Source organism: Mytilus edulis, chromosome 3 (genome assembly GCF_963676685.1).
Source record: "Mytilus edulis chromosome 3, xbMytEdul2.2, whole genome shotgun sequence".
NCBI classification, from domain to species: domain Eukaryota; kingdom Metazoa; phylum Mollusca; class Bivalvia; order Mytilida; family Mytilidae; genus Mytilus; species Mytilus edulis.
In genome coordinates this window covers 21945927-21970091 of record NC_092346.1, presented here as the reverse complement: position 1 = coordinate 21970091, position 24165 = coordinate 21945927, and the positions used below count along the sequence as shown (strand labels likewise).

General features: G+C 32.8%; 1 protein-coding gene across 1 annotated transcript in view; it reads left to right on the top strand.

Annotated features, from left to right (window-relative positions):
* The window catches only part of LOC139514210 (uncharacterized), a 179066-nt gene that overhangs the window by 120821 nt on the left and 34080 nt on the right, over nt 1–24165 (top strand). Inside the window, exons 22-23 of the mRNA XM_071303036.1 lie at nt 1110–1202; nt 14677–14891. Coding sequence (XP_071159137.1) covers nt 1110–1202; nt 14677–14891 — 308 coding nt within the window. The remainder of the gene's footprint in view (nt 1–1109; nt 1203–14676; nt 14892–24165) is intronic.

The following is a 24165-nucleotide window of genomic DNA, read 5'->3' as shown; positions in this document are numbered from 1 at the left end:
TCGATGTAGTGTTTCTTGCAAATATAAAGAATATTGTGTGAGGTTTTGTCAGCTGGAACGACAACATATTTGTCATGGAGAAAAGACAACTCCTCTATGACCTGAGGGTCTTTAAAAATGGAAGGAGCTTTTGTGCTCATTAACCCTTTAAGCTTACTTACTCCTATCTGAATCAATGACATCATTGATTTTACCCACTCCGAAAGAGTGTCAACCTCAACCTTTTCTCTTTTTACCCATTCTTTTGCATAACCCTCAACAGAATCCATTAGTAGTTTGAAGTCACATTCACTGAACTACAGATTGGGCTACTCAACTTACCTACAGTATCTATTTTATCGTTCCATCCATAAGGTGTTGCAGTACCTAATTCTCTGACCCAGTACTCTTCTCTTTGTCTGCGAAACGATGTACTTAATGTCGAATTATTGGTGTGGTGATAAATTTTTTCCAAAATGCGAACTTTAATGGAATTTCCTGAATGGTCAATTTGGTTGAAATTTTGGTAAACGATTTGTTGGTTATGAATATCGTTCACAATTGACCTATGTCCATTCATTCGGGTGTTTAATCTGCTCTTTGTTTCTCTTACATATATTAAAAATAGTTATCAAAGGTACCAGCATTATAAGTTAGTACGCCAGACGCGCGTTTTGTCTACACTACACTCATCAGTGACGCTTATATCAAAATATCAAACGAAACAACGTACACTCAATTCCGTAAACAAGATTAGAGGACTTACAATCCAAATCATCATGACTACGTGTATTATAAGTTTTATAAGTTAAACTACTGGTAAAACACGTGTCCGTTATTAACATGTCGGACGTTTTATATTTATATCTAGAATTACACTTAGATATATTACAGTGTTGTACGTTGTCATTGAAATGTAAAATGTCTGTTAATTTAATAGTGCAATGCTTTATATTGAATTGACTGTAGTTTGTGTTCAACATATCAAGATCTGAATACTGTGTATGTGTCTCTTAACTTATATGCATTTCTCAAGGTTATGATTTTATTATTCTGATAATCAGATAATTCCGGAATTAACATTTGTAAACAGTTATCGCTCATACCACGTAAAATTTCATTTTTGACAGAAAGAGGAGGAAGTGTACTATGTAAATGGAGATGTAGACTTGCCTAATCCGGCAGATTTATTATCATTTGGAAGACAGATTGCCGTCGGAATGGTGAGTTATCCTTTCCTTAGATAACACAGCCAGATTCCGTATATAATAATAAGAAGAATTTACTAGTGCTAGACGACTTGATGCAGTACGGTTTAATATGTTTTGTGTGTCATATAAGACGTTTCATTGAGATAAGAATATTGGTAATGTTTTTGGGCGGTTCTTCAATATGATTTGGGGTTTTCTATAGATGTCAAATTAGTTCCATCAGCAACGACTGAAGAGTAACAAGTTCTAACAATGCCTCTTTAAGACTTGTATCAATTGAATGAATAATCGCTCTTTAAAAGTGTCTCATATATAATATATACAGTGTGTTCATTTTTTTCGTGGGTATAGATTTTCGTGGTTTGAGTTAAACTTCCATATTCGTCGATATTTAATTTGATGGTTTTAACATAGTGTGCATACATTCCTTTAGAAAATTGGCAATTCGTTGAATATTTAAATTCGTGGTTCCCCTGGACCCACGAAAGTCACGAAAATTGATATACAACGAATATTAATGAATTCGCAGTAGTGTATAAACAATATTTTACATAAAAACCAGACCGTTACTGTAATATTTGTTTAAATTTGTCATCACCTTCGATAACTTGTTGTAGTATAGGTTTTTGTAACTGTTTTAAAGCTGTTTGGTAATGTTATTGCAAACTTCTACGTCATTTTGTATCTGTTGAACATTTTTCTCATAGCCATTCATACCATTTTTTCGTTTTTTTAGCTCACCTGGCCCAAAGGGCCAAGTGAGCTTTTCTCATCACTTGTCGTCCGTCGTTGGCTTTTACAAAAATCTTCTCCTCTGAAACTACTGAGCCAAATTAAACCAAACTTGGCCACAATCATCATTGGGGTATCTAGTTTTAAAAATGTGTGGCGTGACCCAGCCAACCAACCAAGATGGCCACCATGACTAAAAATAGAACATAGAGGTAAAATGTAGATTTTGGCTTATAACTTTGAAATCAAAGCAATAAGAGCAAATCTGATATGGGGGTGAAATTGTTTATCAGGTAAAGATCTATCTGCCCTGAAATTTTCAGACGAATCGGACAACCGGTTGTTGGGTTGCTGCCCCTGAATTGACAATATTAAGGAATTTATACCGTTTTTTTCGCTATTATCTTGAATATTATTATAAATAGAGATAAACTGTAAACAGAAATATCATGTTCAGCAAAGTAAGATCTACAAATAAGTCAACATTACCAAAATGGAGTAATTGCCCTTTATAGTGATTTTTTACCAAATTTTCGTAAATTTTTGTAATCTTTTACAAAAATCTTCTCCTCTGAAACTACTGGCCAAGTTTAACCAAACTTAGCCACAATCATTATTAGGGTATCTTGTTTAAAACATGTGTGGCTTGACCTTGCCAACCAAACAAGATGGCCGCCATGGCTATAAAAAGAACATTTGGACAAAATGTAGATTTTGGCTTGTAACTTTGAAACCAAAGCATTTAGAGCAAATGTGACAAGACGTAAATTGTTTATCAAATCAATGTCTATCAGCCCTGAAATTTTCAGATGAATTAGACAACTGGTTGTTGTGTTGCCGGCCCCAATTGGTAATTTTAAGGAAATTTTGCCGTTTTTGGTTATCATCTTAAATACTATTATAAATAGAGATAAACTGTAAACTGCAATAATGTTCAGCAAAGTAAGATCTTCAAATAAGTCAACATGAAGGAGTTATTGCCCTTTATAGTCAATTTTTAACAATTTTCATTAGTTTTTACAAAATATTTTCCTCTGGAACTAAAGGGCCAAGTTCATTATAGATAGACAAAATGGTAAGTAGCAAGAATGTTTAGTAAAGCAAGATCTCCAAACACATCACCATCACAAAACACAATTTTGTCATGAATCCATCTGACGATCTGTTTTCTTTGTTTGATATTCATAGACCAAGGTGAGCGACACAAGCTCTTAAGACCTCTAATTTTAATTTAAAGCCATACAATCCAATTTCAATAATAGCAGAACAGGAACATAAGAGGCAAAAAAAATACATACAATTTTGGTCCACAGCAAAACCAGAGAGAGCATGTATCTCTTTCTATTTTCCTGCATTCGTGACAGATTTAACGTTATAAAAGCTATCTTGTCAGTTTTACATAAAAATATAAATCTCTTCAACAAAATCATATCAGATATAGTGACGCACAATGCTGTTGAAGTTTGAATGAGTGACTACAACAAACAAATCCTAAAAAAATTCTCAGAGCAAACTTTTATTGTTTTTTTTTTCAAAACCGCTGAATGCTTTTTTATTTAAAAGAGTTCAAGAGAATGTTGGAAACCCTAAAATTTATGATTAAGTAAAAATTGGAAACGGCTACAACTATCCTATGAAATATATCTCTAATCCAAACATATACAACTAGATTTGAAGTGAGAAAATTAAGGTTAAGGGGGAAAATCATGGTCTTGTTTATACAGTAATCGTTATAAATAAAAACTATTATAAACGAACATTAAACAGAAACTATCAGTAAGATACATTTTAAAGCATATAGTCTTTTGATTAGTTAGATAACAGAAAGTTGCAATAAACATCTACTGCCTCTATAAACGATATGTCGGTTTTTTTATGAAGTAACATATTATTGTGATAAAACTCATCATGAATACTAGGATTTAGTTTTGTACGTCAGAAGCACAAGACTCATCAGTAAATCAAGACCATACACGTAACCATTAGTCAATGAAGTTATAGCCCAGGTGGTCGTGTGGTCTAGCGGGACGGCTACAGTGCAGGCGATTTTGGTGTTACGATATCTCAGTAGCATGGGTTCGAATCCCAGCGAGGAAAGAACAATAAATTTGCGAAAGCAAATTTACAGATCTAACATTGTTGGGTTGATGTTTAGATGGGTTCTATATATATATATATGTATATGTATAAACAGATTTATCCATCGGATCACCAGCAATAATGGTGATACATGGCTGTGTACATTTTGTACACCCAACTCGTCTAAACATCAACCCAACAATATTATATTTGTAAATTTGCTTTCGCAAATATTTGCTTCTCCCCTCGCCGGGATTCGAACCCATGCTACTGAGATATCATGACACCCAATTGCCTGCACTGTAACCGGTACGCTAGACCACAAGACCACCTGAGATTCATAAAAATGAAGCTTTCGGTGGCCGGGTGTTACCTTTCCACGTCAGTTTTGTATATATATGCAATATTATGCCCAGAGCTATTAATTACATAATATATACTTTTCCAGTGGTAATACAAATTAGCATATACTTACAGCTCGAATAATCTATTGATAGTTTTATTTATAGTAATATTTACTGACTTCTATTCCAACAGGTGTTTGTGAAACGGAGTTAATTGGTCTATATGTTTTTTTCTCACTAGTATCATAGTTGTTATATTCGTTCCATAAGAGACAGTAATTTACACGATCACTTTTTTTCTCCAAATTGATTTGTCTTTAAACTAAGGATTTTAATGGTATGATCTGATTTACGAATAACTGTTAAATTAATTACTTACAGTTCTTATATTAAGAACACAACATGCTATTCAAAATGTCAAATGATTATACAATGAAATCATACCCATTCGCGTAAAACTGCTAAGTACACAAAAAAAAAGAGTTTGTTCAATTAATTTTTTTCATCTTATCATGTAGAGAGGCAGACATTTCTTCGTTTCAATATAAAAAAAACACTTGCAAATTTGTATACATGAGTGACGTTTAAACCGTTATATTTCCAAATTGGTGTTAGCTGCATTTATAAACTCAAGATCTCGTAAATCACTGTCACAAATTGAACAAATTTGACAGCTATGATATTAGTTAGTAATTTTCATTAAAAAAACTTTGTTTAAACAATGCTTTTTACATACACCTGTTAAACAAGTAGTCAGGTAACATAAACTATAAGTAGTCAATTATCGGATTATTCAAATTGTAAATATGCTCTAACAAAAGTAGAACAAAAATACTGAACTCTAAACAAAATTTGAAAGGGGTAAGTCCATAAAAACTTACAAATCAAACGCGTTCAATAAGCAGAACAACTGAAAAACAACTACCATATGCCTGTCTTGTTCCAATGAAAACGGTGGATGATTAACCCCTTTTTAATGCTAGCAAAATTGTATACTGTGGATTCATTTATTTTCGTGGGTATCAAGTTTCGATGATTGAGACTTTCATGTATACTTGAATTCGTTGAACTGCTAATCTCTGCGGTCAAAGCCTCTAGAAACTTTGCAATTCGTTGAACATATGAATTCGTGGTTCACCTGTTTCTACGAATCCAAGAAAATTGGTATCCAACGAATAATAATGAATCTAAAGTAGTCAATGGAATATATATTTGTATATTCTTTGAAATAAAGTGATGGTTTAGATATATTTTTACTCCTTTTACTATTCATATTATAATAAATATCTAAATATGTCACAACTTCACAACATACAATGTACGTTCTTCATTAAACTACTAACCTGTAGTTAACACCATAATTTATATGTGTTTCGTCTCAAATTTAGTCTAACATAGCTAGATCGGAAAATTGGCATTAGCGGGATTCCAACTTTTGCATCTGAGACATCGTGGCAACACCGCCTGTACTTTTCCCAGCGCCAACCAACTAAGCTATACAAGAATATGTAGAAACGTTTTTAAGGATCTGGAAGGTATATCATCTTTTAGCTACTATAAATCATGAATTGTGTTACAACTCCGTCGAGGGAAGGTACTACTCGACTATCGAGAGTTATGTTTATATGAAGCCGAGCTTGTTGAGTGGTCTAGGGCGCAGGACACAGTGCACGCGGTTTTGCCAAGATGTCACATGTGCAGAAGTGCAAATACTTATGAGAAAATAACAAAACTTTCCTAATTCAAATATTTGCAAATCTAACATTGTTGGACTAAATTATATTTGTGTGCTAAAAAAATATACCAAAATAAATCTTGAATCATTTAATTCAAATTACTTAGATAGTTTTAATCTTTTCAACATATATATATATATATATGGGTCGTGTGGTCTAGCGGGACGGCTGCAGTGCAGGCGATTTGGTGTCACGATATCACAGTAGCATGGGTTCGAATCCCGGCGAGGGAAGAACCAAAAATTTGCGAAAGCAAATTTACAGATCTAACATTGTTGGGTTGATGTTTAGACGATATATATATATATCAAACAACACCCCTATGCTAGCCTTTATTATCAAAAAGATGTATATCGCTTAATCAGGATAATTCGAAAAGGTTGTTGGAAGACCTTAACAAAATGTTGTTTTTGCAGTTTAATCTAAGGTTTGTACTATATAATGAAAAGTCAGTCTTAGATGGTTTTATCCCATATTATACAGCAACTTAGAAATTTATTCAGCTTTTTTTCAAATTTGTGATGCGCGTTTTTATGCAGATGAATCAAGTAAAAAAAGGCTCCGAACTCATCAAAGTAGCATAGCGTTTTTTTACGTTTTGCAATTTATGAACCATTTATTCCTATTATGTCAGTCCTTGATATAAATTAATGTATTTCGAATCCTAAAATCAGTTGGTTGATCAGAAGACGAAAAATCAATGAAGAGTAAAATAAACTGAGTTCCGAAAATGCTAAGAAAAAAAATTGCTAATATAACAATTTTTTTTTTTCAAGGTTAATTTTTTATATACAACACCTGCAATTTCTTCTTATACTTTTTGTAGTTTCTTTGATATATGATGTCACTTGAAATACGCTTGCCTACCTTTAACCAGACATAGTTGAAGTCGATAAGATGACCTTCACATATTTTACTGAAGATAAGAGACATGATAAAATAATAACATTTCATTATTTTGCATAAATCTTCTTTCGTTTATGATTATTAAGTATGTTTGAACATTGTCAATGACTCATTTTTATGTCAAATGTGTATTTTATGAAAATAAGATAAATTCTCTCACAGCCTGTTACTTAAATAAATGTAAAGTCTTATAATAGTAAGGTTGAAACGATTCATCTGCATTAATTTATTTTTCAGTAAATATGAGATGCTTACAAATGCATCTACTTTGTACTTTTCAGATGTTAAACCAAGCATGTTGTTTAATTTCTCGGACTCTTATATACTTGTTATCTGACGTTAGAGTTTATAAAAATGTTTCGGTTCTGCATCTCGTAGACTGTTAGTCCAAAGCACCAATCTCAGTATCCAGACTCTTGAAATTTTTATACGACGATTCGTATTCAATATTTTAAATACATAAATTACTTTATAATATGAATTAGCTTCTAATTCTTATATTGAAAGTACATGAGGAAAAATATTTTGGACTAATTTGGCTATACATTTTTAAAAGTTTTTTCTTAACATCATAATTATTTTGTTCACTTAATAGTAAAAGCCCATGAATGAACATGGTTACCATCGTGAAAATCATAACAGGTGTCTTGACAGAAATAGTATCTTTTGTTTTTTTCTCTCTTAAAAAAGTTTTTAGTATGAAGTTATACGAACTGTAATTCTCCTGGTCGCCTTGATGGAGGGCACTTTGGTTTTCTAATTAGACTAACATAAGCATAAAAATGTGGTACTAGTGGGTGTGTCAAGTTATTCTAACTAAATCGTTGCGACGAAATGATGAAGTCTTCAACAAATGAAGTGTGGTCTCAATTTTTTTTTCTTAATTCTGGCGGTCAGTTGTAGGCCAAGTTGAATCAAGTTGATTTAGAAAAAAAATGTATTTACTTTTACCTCCCATGTTTCGGCAAAGGCAGTTATTTATGCTCAACTCAGAACCATTAAAACAGTTTATTACATTGGTTGCAATGAATTACATTGATTTCCCAGTGAAATAAAAACCGATAATTTTACATGTAAAATAAACGTGGTTATTTCACTCATCTGTTATCATTCAACAATAGGCGTTGTCAAGATGTCGATAACGTTGAATCAAAACAAATTGTAAATGCGTAGAAAAATATATAGTTCCTTACATTTTGTACTTTAATTTCATAAAAACAAAAGCCATTTGCCAATGTAATAAAAAGAATAACTAATCAAAGAATTCAAATATCGAAAAATATCGTGACAGAACAACACTGATAATTAAATCATGCGCTGCGCGCATTCGTATATTAATGTGTTGTTCGGTCACTTGTTGAATATTTTTCTCTATTTGTATTCTTCGATAAGTTAGTCTATAATTATTTGTTGTACTGGTATCTCGTTGCACTCTGTTACACTTAAAATACTTTGTTTAAATGGATTATCACATAGCTTTCCACATATACGCCGAACATGGTCATAATTATAAGTTTATAGTTTACAAAACTAGACTTTCCGAAAATCTTATAAATTCCATGCGTCCGATAACTAAGATCTCCTTCCCGAGAAATAGATCACAATTCGCCTTCATTTTAGCTGTATTTAGCAAAACCTTTCGGATTTATTTGGCCTGTTTAACTTTTATTTATTTGAGCGTCAATAATGACTCTTTTGTAGACGAAACACGCGTCTGAAATACATAATTTTATCCTGTTATCCATGATGAGTTTATTCACAAACACTATGTCGGTGCCACTGCTGTTGGAAGTTGTCTTCATCGTGGTATTACCAGAGTAGTCTGTGTTGGCATAACCTATAATTGATATGATCTTAATTATAGATCTACTGTTTTAAAAAACTTTCGAAATACTTAGGATTGTCTTTACCAAGACATTACCATTACCCTAGCTGTACTTTGCAAAAATTTTGTGATTTTAGTTTACCAATGCCCTTCAACTTTGTGCTTTATTTGTCCTTTTTTAACGTTTTTGATTCAAACGGTACTGATTAGTCTTTTGTGGACAAAACGCGCACCTTGCTTATGAAATTTTAATCCTGGTATTTATGATGAGTATATTTGGACATACCGGGTCATTATCTTTTGATAATACTAATGTTATGTCATGTAGTTTTGTTTTAAGAGTAGATATGGAGAAAAATTGTAATTATTCTAGAACATTAGAATGAGTGCACAAAGTATCTTTAATAGCTTGTACGAAGAAACATGTTTCACGTTTATATGTTTTGTTTTTAATAATAAGTTTCACAAAAACTGTGAATCGGTCATGAATAATTCCGTCTATAAGAGTATGAAACGTTTGTTTCCCCGCAGAATGATGGGGATTGTATTCATATTCCCAGCTACTTTGCTTTGAAAAAAAAAATATTAGTTTTATGTTATTTCTTACCTTGGATGGCATATAGTTTGTCGTGTAAATTGTTGACATACTGATAATTCTTGTAACACCAGTTTCTTTCATTCTTCACATAAATCGTATATAGTACAGGTAGAAAATAGAAAATTAGAATTGTAGAATAAATGAATAAAGTCATTTCAATGATAATAGATATAATATAAGTTAACTTCCTCATACTTGGTAACCGGTGTTAAACGTTCATGAAGGTTATAGAAATAGATCAAAATTATTATTACTTTCGCCATACAACTAAGTTTCGAATTATTGTATATACATGTAGTGACCCAAAAAAAATGCTTATATTAGAAAATTAGATGACAAACTAAACTTACAGCTAAACATCCTACTAGGGAAACATTGTACTATCCGTTTAGCGATGTTCTTCCCATGATATATCTTTTGAAAAATCGATGTAAGGTGTCACTTTCCAATTTCTACTTTATGTTTTGTTGTCTTACACAGGAACGGTTAAACTTAATTCTCCGGTGATCTTCAATCAATAATTTGTTATGACATAACACACCAATATATCAGCTTCGTTTTTAACATCATCAAAATAATACGAAATCATGGGACTCTTAACGAATACAATTGTAATATATTTCGATCTAACAATCTGTCAAAATATATACAATTTCGTACAATTGACATCCGTCCTATAAACGCCACAATGCATTCATTACCCAGATAAATTAAATCACGATTCTGATACCTTTTTCCTGTAAATAACTTTCTGTGAAGGTGACATTCTTTCTGATAGTTTTTGCGCGTATTCACAACGACCAGATTATTGTTGGGGGAGGAGAGGAAACGGCACAATTCATTACCCCGAGGGTGCATTTCACAGTAACTGTATTCCTGTTGGGGAGGAGAGAGGGTGTTCAAAAACTGTAGAACTCTCAAATTTACTAATATACCAAGGACAATGGTGTTGATTAAAGATTGTACACTTTTATCCACTCAATTGATATAATCAATGATTTAAAAAAATCCGGGTTGAATCCAATACCGATGGCATAGGTAACTGCTACCTAATCTGTACGTTCCGCCTCTGTCAGACGTAACAGCAAGTGATGTATTTAGTACAACAAATTCATATCTACAAGTAGTTCCCTGGAAGCAAGAAAACCAGAACGGATTCAGACAGAACCTCATAAAACAGTGCATAATATATAAGGCATGAAGATTGATTTTATTTAAGATCAGCTGAATTGTCTATTGTAGAGGTTCTTACAAATAACTATAGGGTGCAGTCACAGGGTTACTTATATTATAAGTATGTCTGAACCAGTGACAACTGTACGACAAATTTTAACCATCGGATCACCAGTGATGGTGATACAAGGCTGAAAAAAAAACATTCTGTATATATAATTCGTATAAATACCACTATGCTAAATCTGTAAATTTGCAGAAGCAAATTTTATTTTCTTCCCTACCGGTATTCGACCTCATTCTACTGAGATATCGTGGCACCAAATCGCATTGCACTATAAAACCAGGTTAAATCCACGATTTTCTACATAAGAAAATACCTGTACCAAATAAGAAATATTCTGTAAAGTGGAATAGCCTTGGTATTCGGTGTTTACTTGCAAGTCAGACATCTCTTGTTTCCGTATATTTTGCCTACGAATGCTGTTTATCTCTTACAGTGTAAATGTAGTATGTTGTCGAGTCAGAAAAGCCATTACATAACGTATTAAAGTCATTAAAGTCAATGGGAGAGACTATGAATGCAAACCAGACCTTCTTCTCAGTCGACATTTGAGATCACCTGGACATACAAAGGCATATCTTTAATCGTCTGAGTCTGGCTATTACCATTTTAGACCACAACACTGCTTGGTCTAGGGAGCATCGACTCCCTCGGGAAGGATTTTGAATAAGAAAATTAAAAACTCTGGCACCAACTGGATACTTATTCGTGCAGTGCTTTTCGTTCGTGTTCAATTTCATATTTCTACACAGTCTCTGCTGACAATCCTTTGTCGTTATTAACTCTGAAATTCTATAGATATACCAGTTTAAATTGCAGTGTGCTATTCATTTGGGATGTAGATTTATATAAATGTGATGATTCGTTTAGCCTGGGAATCGGTAAAGCTATTCTTAAATGCCGTCGTACTAATTTATTAAAGGTTTTTAATGCATCACATGCGTTACATCACATGGATTTTTTTTAACTATGAGAAAATCATTAACTGTTGAAAAAATGAATGTACTGTTTTGATTTTCATTTGTGCATTGCAAGCTAGTTAATGTAGCCTTTTATGTCTACCACAATGAAAAATGTTGGCATGTATTCAAATATATGTGTTGTCTTAATGAACACCTGTTGATACACTGCAGGTGTGATTCTTTTGCCCATTAGGCATTTACATTTATAGTTCATAATAGTCATTAACTATTTCATTCATGGTTACTTTCTACTACTCAGAGGGAATGTTATGTTTTCAAATCATTCATATCATGTTTTTACCTGAACAAATGTTCTAATCTCTCTTTGTTTTACGTAAGGGAATAATTATGACGTGTGTCCTTTTTTTGTTATCATAATGCTTTTAAATATTTGTCTTATATATTTCACTTCATTGACGAGCCTGTTTCGGGATACTTTTAAATACAATTACATTTGTAGCTAACTATCTGAGACGTTTCAAACCTTTCTTTCCTCATTTGTGTGTTTTTGCTTTCCATGCTAGGGATATTCCTTTTTCTAATTTTTTTGTCAGCTATCTTTTATTATCAAATTCTTCATAAATGTATCGATATTGGATTATTAACTAGATAATATCGGATATGTTCCTAATGTCGTAACTACAATACCCTTCCCTTTTCACGATTAATATCTACCGATTTTTAATAACATAAGAAACACAACGGGTGCCACATGTGGAACAGGATCTGCGTATCCTTCTAGAGCACCTGAAATCACCCCAGGTTTTGGTGGGGTTCGTGTTGCTTAGTCTTAAGTTTTCAATGTTATGTCTTCTGTACTATTATTTGTCTGTTTGTTTTTTTAATTTTAATTCCATTGTCAGTTTATTTTCAATCTATGAGTTTGACTGTCCACCTGGTACCTTTTGTCTCTCTTTTTCTATTTTTTTACTGCTCCCAACTACCCGCTAAGCTGCCTCAGTGTATATCTCTACTGCACTTTCATATTTTATCACAGGATCTTCTATGTCACTTTCTTCCAGTACTTAGAATCTGTTTATCGCTTCAAGATTGTGCTTTTTCCTTACAACCATATTGTTTAGATTGTTTAGGTCATACCTCTCTCTTTTGCTTTTATTCTTGTCATCTTTATGTCTTGCCAGTTTGATTCTGATCTTTAGCCTACTAAGTTGTGGTCAGTATACACATCTGCTCCTCTCATTATTCTTGTATCTAATATTGATGTCCTCATATCCCCAAGTACCATTATATGATCTATCTGATTTGTTGTTTTTTCATCAAATGATTTCCATGTTACTTTGCGTATTTCTTTGTGTGGGAATATAGAGCCTATTATGATGAGACCGTTGATTTGTCTTTGTCTACCCTTGCATTCGGGTCACCCATATCTATTGGCATATCATTCATATTGCAGGATGAAACATTATCTTGTATTTGTTGGTAAAATTCTTCTTTCTCTTCCTCCCTTGCATCATTTGTTGGTGCATATGCTTGTATAACTGACAACTTCTTATACTTTGAATAGAATCTTGCTTTTATCATTCTCTTGTTGATTGGTGTCCATTCCATCAATGATTTCTTAGCTCTTTCATTCATGATTAGAATTACTCCTTTGACTTGTTGTTCATCATCCGCTACATAGATCACTGTGTCTCCACTTTGAAGCTTGGTTTCACCAGTACCTTTCCATCTACTCTCACTCATACCTAGTATGTCAATACCTTATTTTTTCATTTCCCTTGCTACTTCTGCTGCTTTGATATGTCAGCCATTATTCTTAATTTCCAACATCCTATGTACATATTCTGTTTTGGTGCTATTATGGGGTTTTTGGGCTTCCTTTCGGCTTTTTTCCAAATGTGTCATGTTTGATTCCTCAGCAGTACACCAGTTTTGGATTTCTTCGGCGTTTCTGGTTTCTGTAACATGCTCTTTTTTACAGAGCTAAGTTGTTAGCCCAACGTGCAACCTCTGCTACGATGGATCGGTTTTCTCTCTGAGTAGTCCTTCCTGTAGATGATTGCATTACCCTTCTAACGAATTACATATGTCCTGATTTTTTTCTGGGTTGTCTCCCATACCCTTTGACTTCTACAGCCACCCACAAGGCAGGTGGGCTATTTACCCATAGATGGGGTTTGGTTTGCAGGCACCAGGGCATATTCACTCATCGATGGGCCTAGCATACCTTGCGTATAGGGGCCAAACCTCCTCCGGGCCCTTGTGACTTTGCCTGGGGCCTTGAAGTTCCCAGTTTCCATCTATCACCTCGTGGAGGATCCCATATCTTGGCCACATAGGTCTTACTGCAGGAGAGGCTATAACTGACAGGAAAGACTTACACACTATGCTCTCCTTTTCACAGCAAGCTGCTAGCCAGTGATGAATATTGAGAGCGAGACACTTTGACAAGCACAGATACCAACAACACACATTCAGGTGTGCATCACACAGCCTTTGAGCTACCTTTCATCCTTTTCCCCATGAACTTGATTTCCCGCTCTTTTTTTCCGCCAATCGAGCAGTGATGTTGTATACTCTTCAGACATAGATTTATATTTTATCTTTTGGAAGTCTTTGGAAGTCTCAAATAATTTCTTTCACAACTTATCTAGACTCAGTGCAATTTTTATTTACATAACACAAAGCAATACAACAAAAATAGCATCAATAGAACAATTTGCAAGATCCTGCATTTTGTGTCATATAGTATCTTATCTATTGTCTTCTGTATAATTTTTTTTATTAACGAATGCCTTGCATTAGAATTATATAGAAATATAGTGTTTAACACATTCGGCAAACTAATCAATATTTTGAATATTTTCTGTGGCTACGTATATATTTACTTAATATTGCAGTGTTTCTATTTTTGTGAGCAACAGCATGTATTTTAATTTCTTTTGTGTCATTGCGTTGTCGGCCCCTCTCTTTAATATTTATTTCTGTCCATTGTTTATATTTTAGACAATACTATTAATATATGATTTATTAAGGTGTTTAACTTACACAATATCCTCATTGCCAAAACCAGAACACTTTACGAATGTCTTTTGGTTTTTTGAAGGAGTTTTTATCAAGTAAAGGTTTTGTACACAGAGATTTGGCAGCAAGAAATGTTCTGGTTGGAAATGACAAAATCATCAAAATTGGAGACTTTGGTCTGACTCGTTTTGTGTACAACGATAAAGTTTATATCAATAGAAATGGAGGAAAGTTTCCGCTAAAATGGATGGCAATGGAGTCTATAGAATTTCTGAGATTTTCGGCCCAGAGTGACGTGTAAGTAGAAAAGAAATATTGATATCCCAATTATAGATTAGATCATGAATTATATTCACATGACATTTCTTTTAGGTATTAACAAGTTTCTGTCATCTTGTGCAGTTGTGAAAGATTATGGAAATTCTTACAATGATGTTTACTTTTGTGAATTCTAAATGATAGTTAATTGAATAAAAAGGCTCATTCAGGATACCGGGATTATAAATATATATAAACGTCTCCTGCGCGTTTCGTCTACATAAAACTCATCCGTTGCGTACGAATCAAAACAGCTGTAAAGTAATGTACGAAGTTAAAGAGAACTAAAACTCACAAACTTCCTATAAGTAGCACCAAATACGGCTAAAATCTTTATGCCGGTGGTTAGAGAAACCTTAGTGCAATAAAACTTTATTATTTAAACTTTCAGTTCGTTCATACAATGAAAAATAACTCAGACAGCTTTACTTTTAAGGAGTAATGTATAGGGAATTCACATTGTTGTGTTGTAGCAAGAAGACGAGTCTCGAGACCCTAATGTTTCATTTTACTTTCTGAAAGCACATTATAACATTTATCTGCTCATAATGTGTACCTAAAAATTATAACCGTGTAGATTTCCTTTTTAACACACAGTGTCTGCATGTATAATCTTTGGAAGCCGGATGCGTCAAATTTTAGAGTTTTCGTGTTGTGACCTTTGTCGTTGTGACCTTTGTATTTTGAAAGGAGAGAACTTGAAATCGAATTCCTTTCTAGCTTTTGTGACATTCCTTTAGTCATCTCACGATAATTAGTCAAACACTGCCCACTATACTGTCAATTATTTCGTATCGTCAATGTGATTGTGTGATGATTTACAATTTGAAGAGAAACTGACTTGATAATATTATTTTTAAGTTCTATTAATGGTTACAACCAGTTCTAACGTATATATAGCAGTGTTTGTTGTGTTATTGTTTTATAATGGATGATTATACTGTTTATCATTGTGTACTTGTAGAATGATTGTTTTTCATTCATGTACCGGAAGTTAAAAATATTGAATCTAGAGAGACTTTTTCGTTCATTTTTGTACATCAATAAGGCCGTTAGTTTTTCTCGTTTAAATGGTTTTACATTTGTCATGTCGGGGCCTTTTCTAAATGACTTTGTGTTATGGGTTTTGCTCATTATTGAAGGCGACCTATAGTTGTTGATGTCTGTGTCATTTTGTCTCCGGTAAGTAGTCACATTCATTAAAGGGAAGGGGTTGTAGTAACGACGTAAGGAACATATCCGATATCATTTGTGAAACGGTTATTCCATAACGGTCAACCAACTCGGGATGGCGTCCGTAAAATTTACGAAGGGATGATTTCAACTTCAACATTTGGAACGCTTGATTTAATAACTTCCTGGTGAGCAGCTACCCTCTATCAAGAAAATCATGATAGGAAATGCAAGCACGGGAATATCGCATCAATTGGGAGGTATACACCTTTGTATGCAGGTGCTGCTGGAATGTTGCTACTTAAAAATGGAAAGTTAACAATTGGAAAGCTGAAATCATCTCTTTTATCGTAAAGTTTTGTTTTCAACCGACCCTCATTGTCTTGTCAATTTCTAGATGTAAGTTAAGATATGAGGCCGACTTAACTGTATCTGCAGTGTCCTTTATCTCTAGTTCGATGGGACAGATGCGTTCAACATAGTCACCAAATTTTAAATTATTTAGTGAAAGAAGATCCTCTATCTAGAAGAAAGTAGAGTTAAAGGATATTATTTTCTTTCTTCCGAAGAAGTCAGCCTTATAATAATAAAGAAACAAGTCGGCAAGAAGAGAGGCACAATTTGTTCCCATTGGAATACCGACAGTCTGTTGAAAAACACGTCCTCCGAACGTAACAAAAATGTTATCAATCAAGAAATCAATGATAATGTCAGTTTCAGAGAACTTTTTGTTTGAATAAGAGTGATCCTTTACAAAGTAGGATTTATCCCTCCCTAAGATAAGATACATATATTCGTTCATCTAATGGCCATGCATAAAACATATTGTCATTATTTTTCCGAAGAACAACAGATCCGTGCTTACTTAAAGTTAAACTCTTTATGTGACCATGCAATACTTTGTGGTGAATTTTCATATTCGTTGTCACTCGCTCAACTTCGTGTTAATTGAAAAAGTATGTATTCTCTCAAATACAATACTTTGGTTATGTATTAAACGTATCATTCTCCCAAGGAACTACTTATCAACATTTGAAATTTGAAGCCAAACTTCATATGAGCATGCTTTACTAAAATTCTGAAATTAAGAATCAATCTTCATGTCAGCATACTTGAGAGAGTGTTGCGTTTTTATATGCATCACTCATCAATTTGCTGTTGACAGTTTACTTTTATAGGACTTTCTATGGTGGGGGAGAGTTCACACTTCAACTTGTGCTTTTAATGTGTAAGAAGTTATAAATGTTTTTTTTTATAGTGAAAATGAATTATTGTCACCGCTGCATTATACGAATTTTGAAATAACAAAAACAATCTAAACCAATATTCCCTCTTGGATTTAATTTATTTTTGCTATTTGACAAATCTTTCCAAATAACAAATATATTATATCAAATAAACAGGTTTTTTTTAACAGTCCCTTTTGAAAGAACTCTATATTTATACGAGTATTTGATTGTATTTGACTTCATAGAGAATTTTCGTGAACATCATTTTTCCTTCGTGCATGTCATACAAATGTAGACAACGTGAAATTGTGCAAGAACTAGTTGCTTATGTCACTCTTTTCAATATAACTCAGATCGAAGTTATTATACTTTGAAATAAAATAATTATTCAGAGTCGGGCGAATTACATTTCAATAATTCGTATGGCATGATTTGTATATTGCTGTTAAACCATCATTGTCCAATATTTACACGCAATTATGGAAACAAACACTTTAATAAATTATTGTGATTTCACTTTAGGACTTGATTTATTTGCACGTTAATTGTGTTTGGGTATTTATTTTTGAATTTGTTTCAAATTACATAAATGTTTGTCGAGCTTTAAGTGAATTTATTTGAACGTATCTCTTTAAGTTTACAAAAGAATTAGCCTTTTTGTACAATAATATACTACTTTCCATGACAAACGTATCCATTCCAAGACGATCACTTTCATTTATACAAACATTGAGTCACTAATTCCTTTGTTCTTTAGTAGTTTATCACAAAAGTAATGCATTATTTTGATGAAAATCATCCAGTGTCAACTTTGCTTTGCACACCGGTTAAAATACTAAAATTCCTTCTGTCTGTTCTGTTGTCTACGTTGGAAAAGAATCATGTGGTTTTCCCCTTTAATATTGTAAACTCCAATTCAAATCAAGACTAATTCCACTAATTCTACGCACGTTTATTGTTATTTTTAGTCATTCGAATATTTTCACGTAGGAAGGTCTATACAAATGGTACAATAATGTTGCTGATATTCACCTAATGAATGCCTCGAATGATCAATGACGTGTTCCTCAAACTGACCATTTCATTACTGGCATTGGTGACAATTATAAAATGTCTTTCTCTCGTCTGAAGACTTAAGAATACAGCAATGATTAATAAAGCATATTTAAAACGAAGAAAAGAATTTTAGCTTTTCTCACTCTCTACTTAGTCATGTTGCAGCCATTTCTGCAAATTTTGGAATACATTTTTGATATTACCTCTATTTTAAAACATGATTCGCATTTTTTTGTGCTGCCTAATTTGGCTTTACATAAATTTCTCAGGGTAACACTCGATTCCCTTGCTGGCTCTACCATATATACCCTAATTTTGAAATAGGTTGTAATTTTTAGCTTTCGGTTAAGATAAGTCATTTGTAGTTTTTGATGCACCTCTTTTTAATTTTGTAAACAGTTTCAAAATCATGCCTAAAATCAATGATATTGTTTAAATGACATATATACGTTTTCAAGATTAATTTTATAAAACCATCTTAATAATTCTTTTAAAAAAGGCAGCTGAAGTTGCCAATCCCATGGACAAAAGGTTAAATAAGCCACGGTCGTTAGCAATATTGTTTTATACTGGTCCTTTTTATTCATATAATTTGCCAATATATAAAAAAGAAGATGTGGTATGATTGCCAATGAGACAACTGTCCATAAATGACACAGACATTGACAACTATACCCTGTTTGTACATCAACCACATGAAACCAACAAAACTTCAAATGTGTCATCTAGTTTTTGAAGAAAGTATCCTTTTTTTCTAGTTATCTTGTTAAATCCCAACTTTCTTTGTGACTTGGCAAAAAGGGTCCGTCTAACGTCAAGTAACTGATACTATCAACCCGTCATTCAATATTTTGTTCTATTCACTATCAACAATGTCTTCATTTTTTTTTGCTAAAAGGATTCAACGTTCATATATCTTTATGATTCCCTGTATCTATTTAAATTGAAAAATCTTTATGTATAAACTCTGTAAGATTAATTTTCTCAATTATTGTTAGCTGATTAGATGAATTAACTACTAAGTGTTGTAAATATTCAGACAATACTTGTCCGTCATCTTCTAACACTTGTGTTCTTATCTAATCTTTAAGAGTTTTAACATCCATAACTTAACCTCTACAATATTTCCATTTAACTTTACTGACTCTTGGTTAATGTTAATTAAGCAAAATCAACTAACACTTTTTGTCATCCTTGGTATTGAACATTAATTCGGTACTCACATTATTTTAACCTTTCTAAAATTGTCCTTTTATAAATTATAAAGAAAGTAACTACCTCAGGCAAAGTTGACCTCAGATTAATTTGACTATTTGTTTTAGGTATTTTTGTCATATATAGCTCTTCAACTGTTTTGGTACTTATACTTCCCTTGGATTTCAAATGTTTGGCTTTGAGCGTTCCTGGTGAAGGTAAATTCAGAAAAGCGGTTCTATTCGGACGCATGAAATTATTAAACGTGTTGTTTTCATTTTTTTAGCTAATTATACGAAGCCTTTTTCCCTCCTTTTGCACTTTCAGCTAATAATACCTCATTATCAATATCGCAAACTACGTAACTCTTAACTAGCAATTAACTTAGCAAGAGAGTTCATTCCTAAATTGCCTGAAGTATTATCAATTTGAGCAACTAACCCACTTGGTCTAAGACATACTTTACACATTCAAGTGTCACGTCAAGTTGTTCTTTAATTTTTAAGGCAGTATCATTTTCTGTATGAAACGTCAGTGTCAGTCTTGGAAAGTAAAGGTTTCCCTTTATCAAACAAATCTTCAAGAAAAATACAAACAGAAGCACCTGTATTGACATAAAGTTTGCGCATCATCTCATTTTGTTTTTCTGCATATACAATCAGGCAGGAATTTTTATTCATATCACCTATATCTTCTTTTATTATTTTTTTTCTAGTTAACGCATTACGCATGATAATCAAACTTTATATTACGCGCTGCTCTACTGAACACCAAATTACTGTATACGTATTGATATATGGTGTCCGAAAAAAACAGCAACGCGTTGCTTCAATTTTGCAGTGTGACCATAATAGCCCTGAGGTTATACAATTTTGGTTCGACTCTCTATTTTTCTAGGAGCATAATAAACACATGAAGCTGAACAAAGATTATACGTTCCTTGTCTAGTACTTAACAGAGGAGTATACACAATGATAGTGAACTTGTATTTGAAAAAACATTTAAGGATGGTATTGATAAAAGAAAAATTGAAAACAACACGTTTAATAATTTCTTGCGTCCGAAGCGCTTTTCTGGATTTACCTTTATCAGGAACGCTCAAAGCCAAACATTTGAAATCCAAAGATGTATAAGTACCGAAAGCGTTAAAGAGCTATTTGTCAAAAATACCTAAAATACATAGCCAAACTCATCTAAAGCCAACCTTAGTTTATTGATAATTTCAAAATTTATAAACGGTAAGGGTCACGAACCACTGCCAATGTACACTGATTTGGATTCGCTTGTGCATGATACAATGGAACATTTTTGTTGTCAATAATTATGGTTATATCATTTGTTTGATCTGTTTATCTGACTGACACAAGTAATCAGTTTATTTTTCTACTTTTGAATTTGAATGTCCCTTAAGTATCTTTCGCCTTAATTTTAGTCATGCATTGGTCATCTCTGATCTGGCTTGTACTGTTTTGGAACACATTATTAATTGTTTTACGATATCGGTAAGTTCCATGCCGTTTACAAGATTTTTTCATTCCTTATAAATTTCCAAACTACAGGTATAATGAAATAGAAATGGTTAATAGTTTTATTCCGTTATACACAAGCTAACTATTCATTCATCTGGCAACACCAACCTTATGCTACATATAGTAATTACAGTTTATTCTTTTTTACTTGCAAACCATAAGGGGTGTGTGTGAGATTATTTAGATCAAATATAAACTACAAACCTGGGTGCTAATAGCTATATATAATTCCGCATTTATAAAGTTTTGAAACAAACAAATTCGTAGCTAATATGTTAATTTAAATTATAAATCGATGTAATAAAGAATAATATAAACATACTTTCCAATATTATGTATTTTTTTTTTCATTCTTACTTGCTGTTTACTGTTGGTGAAAATGCATGACAGCTGACAGAATAAAGACAGCCAGTCATATGTGTTTTAAGGCATACAGTGGTTCACGTCGGCATCGTATCAAATAAAATTTTAGACAACGTAACAGAAAAAGTCTCTTGATGAAATATAAATTACTAGCTCTCTCAATTCGTACAACTGTTTGACTTAGGATTCGAGATGCCAGATGCCAGTTTTCAAACATACAATGATACTCATTGATATTGAAATGATAGCAAAATCAATATTGTAGTGATGTGTGTTTGGTAATGTGCAAACCTCGATATGTCTTAATTCTTTTAAGTTTTTACTTCTCTCTTAATTATCACAACTCTCTCAAAAGTAAAGAAAGTCTTGTTAAATAAAGCCCTTTTGATTTCATTTCAGTTTAAACGAGGATTTATTTATTTTGGGGGAGGGGTTGAATTTTATCCTTACTCATTCATTTTTTTATTACCTTGACGTTTTAGTTTTACTGTAGCATATTTGGCCTTTCAGTTTCATGATTCGTAACATTTTTAACTTTTGTTCATAGCGATAGCTTAGTAAATTGTGGAGATGTTGAAGAGCAAGAGTATGTAATAGATATATATTCACCTTTGCAGGTTTCGATATGTGTTAAAAGGACATAAAGTATTATTTGATAAATTCAATTTAGGTGAAATTTACGTATTCATAAATGCAAAGGTTAAAACGCTCATTAAAAGTCGACAAACAGTCATGACCCGGAAGTATGCAGTATTTATACATTTTCATGTTATTATATTCTTGTCGTTGTTGACATTTGCCATTATTGTAATGATACATGCCGATAAACATTACAAAAAAAAACATTTTTATTTGACTTTAACAGTCATAAGGACATAAGGACTAGTGAAAAAAATACATCTACTGCGGAACAATATATCATATAACTGTTTTTTTTTATAAATTGAAAGACTGAAAATGAAGGACAAACTTTTTCATCGAAATATTTTCTGAATACTTTTCTTTCAAAATGCCATGTTGTAGGTAACCAAAAAATAAATCACATGTGTTTGCGTTTGTGAATGAAACTTCTTCAAGGACACATCGAATTCACAGGTGTTCGCGTTTGTGAATGACACTGTTCAAGGACACACATCGAATTCTCTGGTGTTCGCGTTTGTGAATGAAACTTCTTTAAAGACACACATCGAATCCTCAGATGTTTGCGTTTGTGAATGAAACTTCTTCAAGGACACATATCGAATTCTCGGGTGTTCGTGTTTGTGAATGAAAATCCTTCAATGACACATATCGCATTCTCGAGTGTTCGCGTTTGTGAATGAAACTTCTTTAAGGACACATATCGAATTCTGAGGTGTTCGCGTTTGTAAATGAAACTTCTTCAAAGACATACATCGAATCCTCAGATGTTCGCGTTTGTGAATGAAACTTATTCAAGGACAGATATCGAATTCTCGGGTGTTCGCGTTTGTGAATGAACTCCTTCAATGACACATATCGCATTCTCGGGTGTTCGCGTTAGTGATTGAAACTTCTTCAAGGACACACATCGAATTCTCAGGTACTCGCGTTAGTAATTGAAACCTCTTCAAGGACACACATCGAATTCTCAGGTATTCGTGTTAGTGAATGAAACTTCTTCAAGGACACACATCGAATTCTCAGGTGTTCGCGTTTGTGAATGAAACTTTTTCAAGGACACATATCGAATTCTCAGGTATTCGCGTTTGTGAATGAAACTTCTTCAAGGACACATATTATACCAAAATAAGATATAAACAAATAGTCGCTATCACTGCTGTTGCATTGTAGGTGCCCAATTTAAAAAATATTTATTTTAAAAAATATGTAAATCGTCGTGAATACCATGTGTTTGAGCATCAGAATAAACTGCAACATTTATAACGACTCGTAAATAAAAAAAAAACCATTCTTTTATAAAAGAGTTTTATGACATGATATAACTTTCTCCCATTCTCAATCAAGATATGTATTCAATATACTTTCTGCAGTATTAGTGTTCTGTTTACACTAGTACTTGTAAATCTAAATAAATAAATTTGGTGTTTTTACTGTCTTCTGATTGGTTAAAATTATTAGTTTTATTTTCAATGTTATCAATTTTGATGGCGACACGTACGCCCACTCTGACGTTGTGTATTCATACGCTAACATGTGTGTACGTTGTCATTGTTAATATAAATAATATATAAAAAGTTCTTTGAGCCTTATTTTTGATAGAAATTTATTTATAATGAATGGCAATAATTTATTTTGATTTTATTGAACCATAAAACTAATTTTTGACTCTTCACATTTTACATAATCCGCTTCGCGGATTATTCAATGTGAAGAGTCAAAAATTAGTTTTATGGTTCAATAAATTCAAAATAAATAACAGCCATTCACTAATTAAATACACAGAATTTGTTAAACTAGATCTTACACATTTTCACAGGAATTTATCAGTGATTGAACTTGACCAATTCCCTTACAAACAAAATAGGAGAAGGACTGTTATGATATGTTTGTGAGTGACTTGGTCCAGTTTGAACACCAATAAATTCCGTAAAAAAAATATTTGATCCTTATCATTCTTTAAAACTGGTGATAATGAATTCATTTTTCCACATTTGTAACATCTATCACACGTAAATTGTATATATGTGTTGTCGAATGGGCCTGGCGCATGATTATATTTGTTAGTTA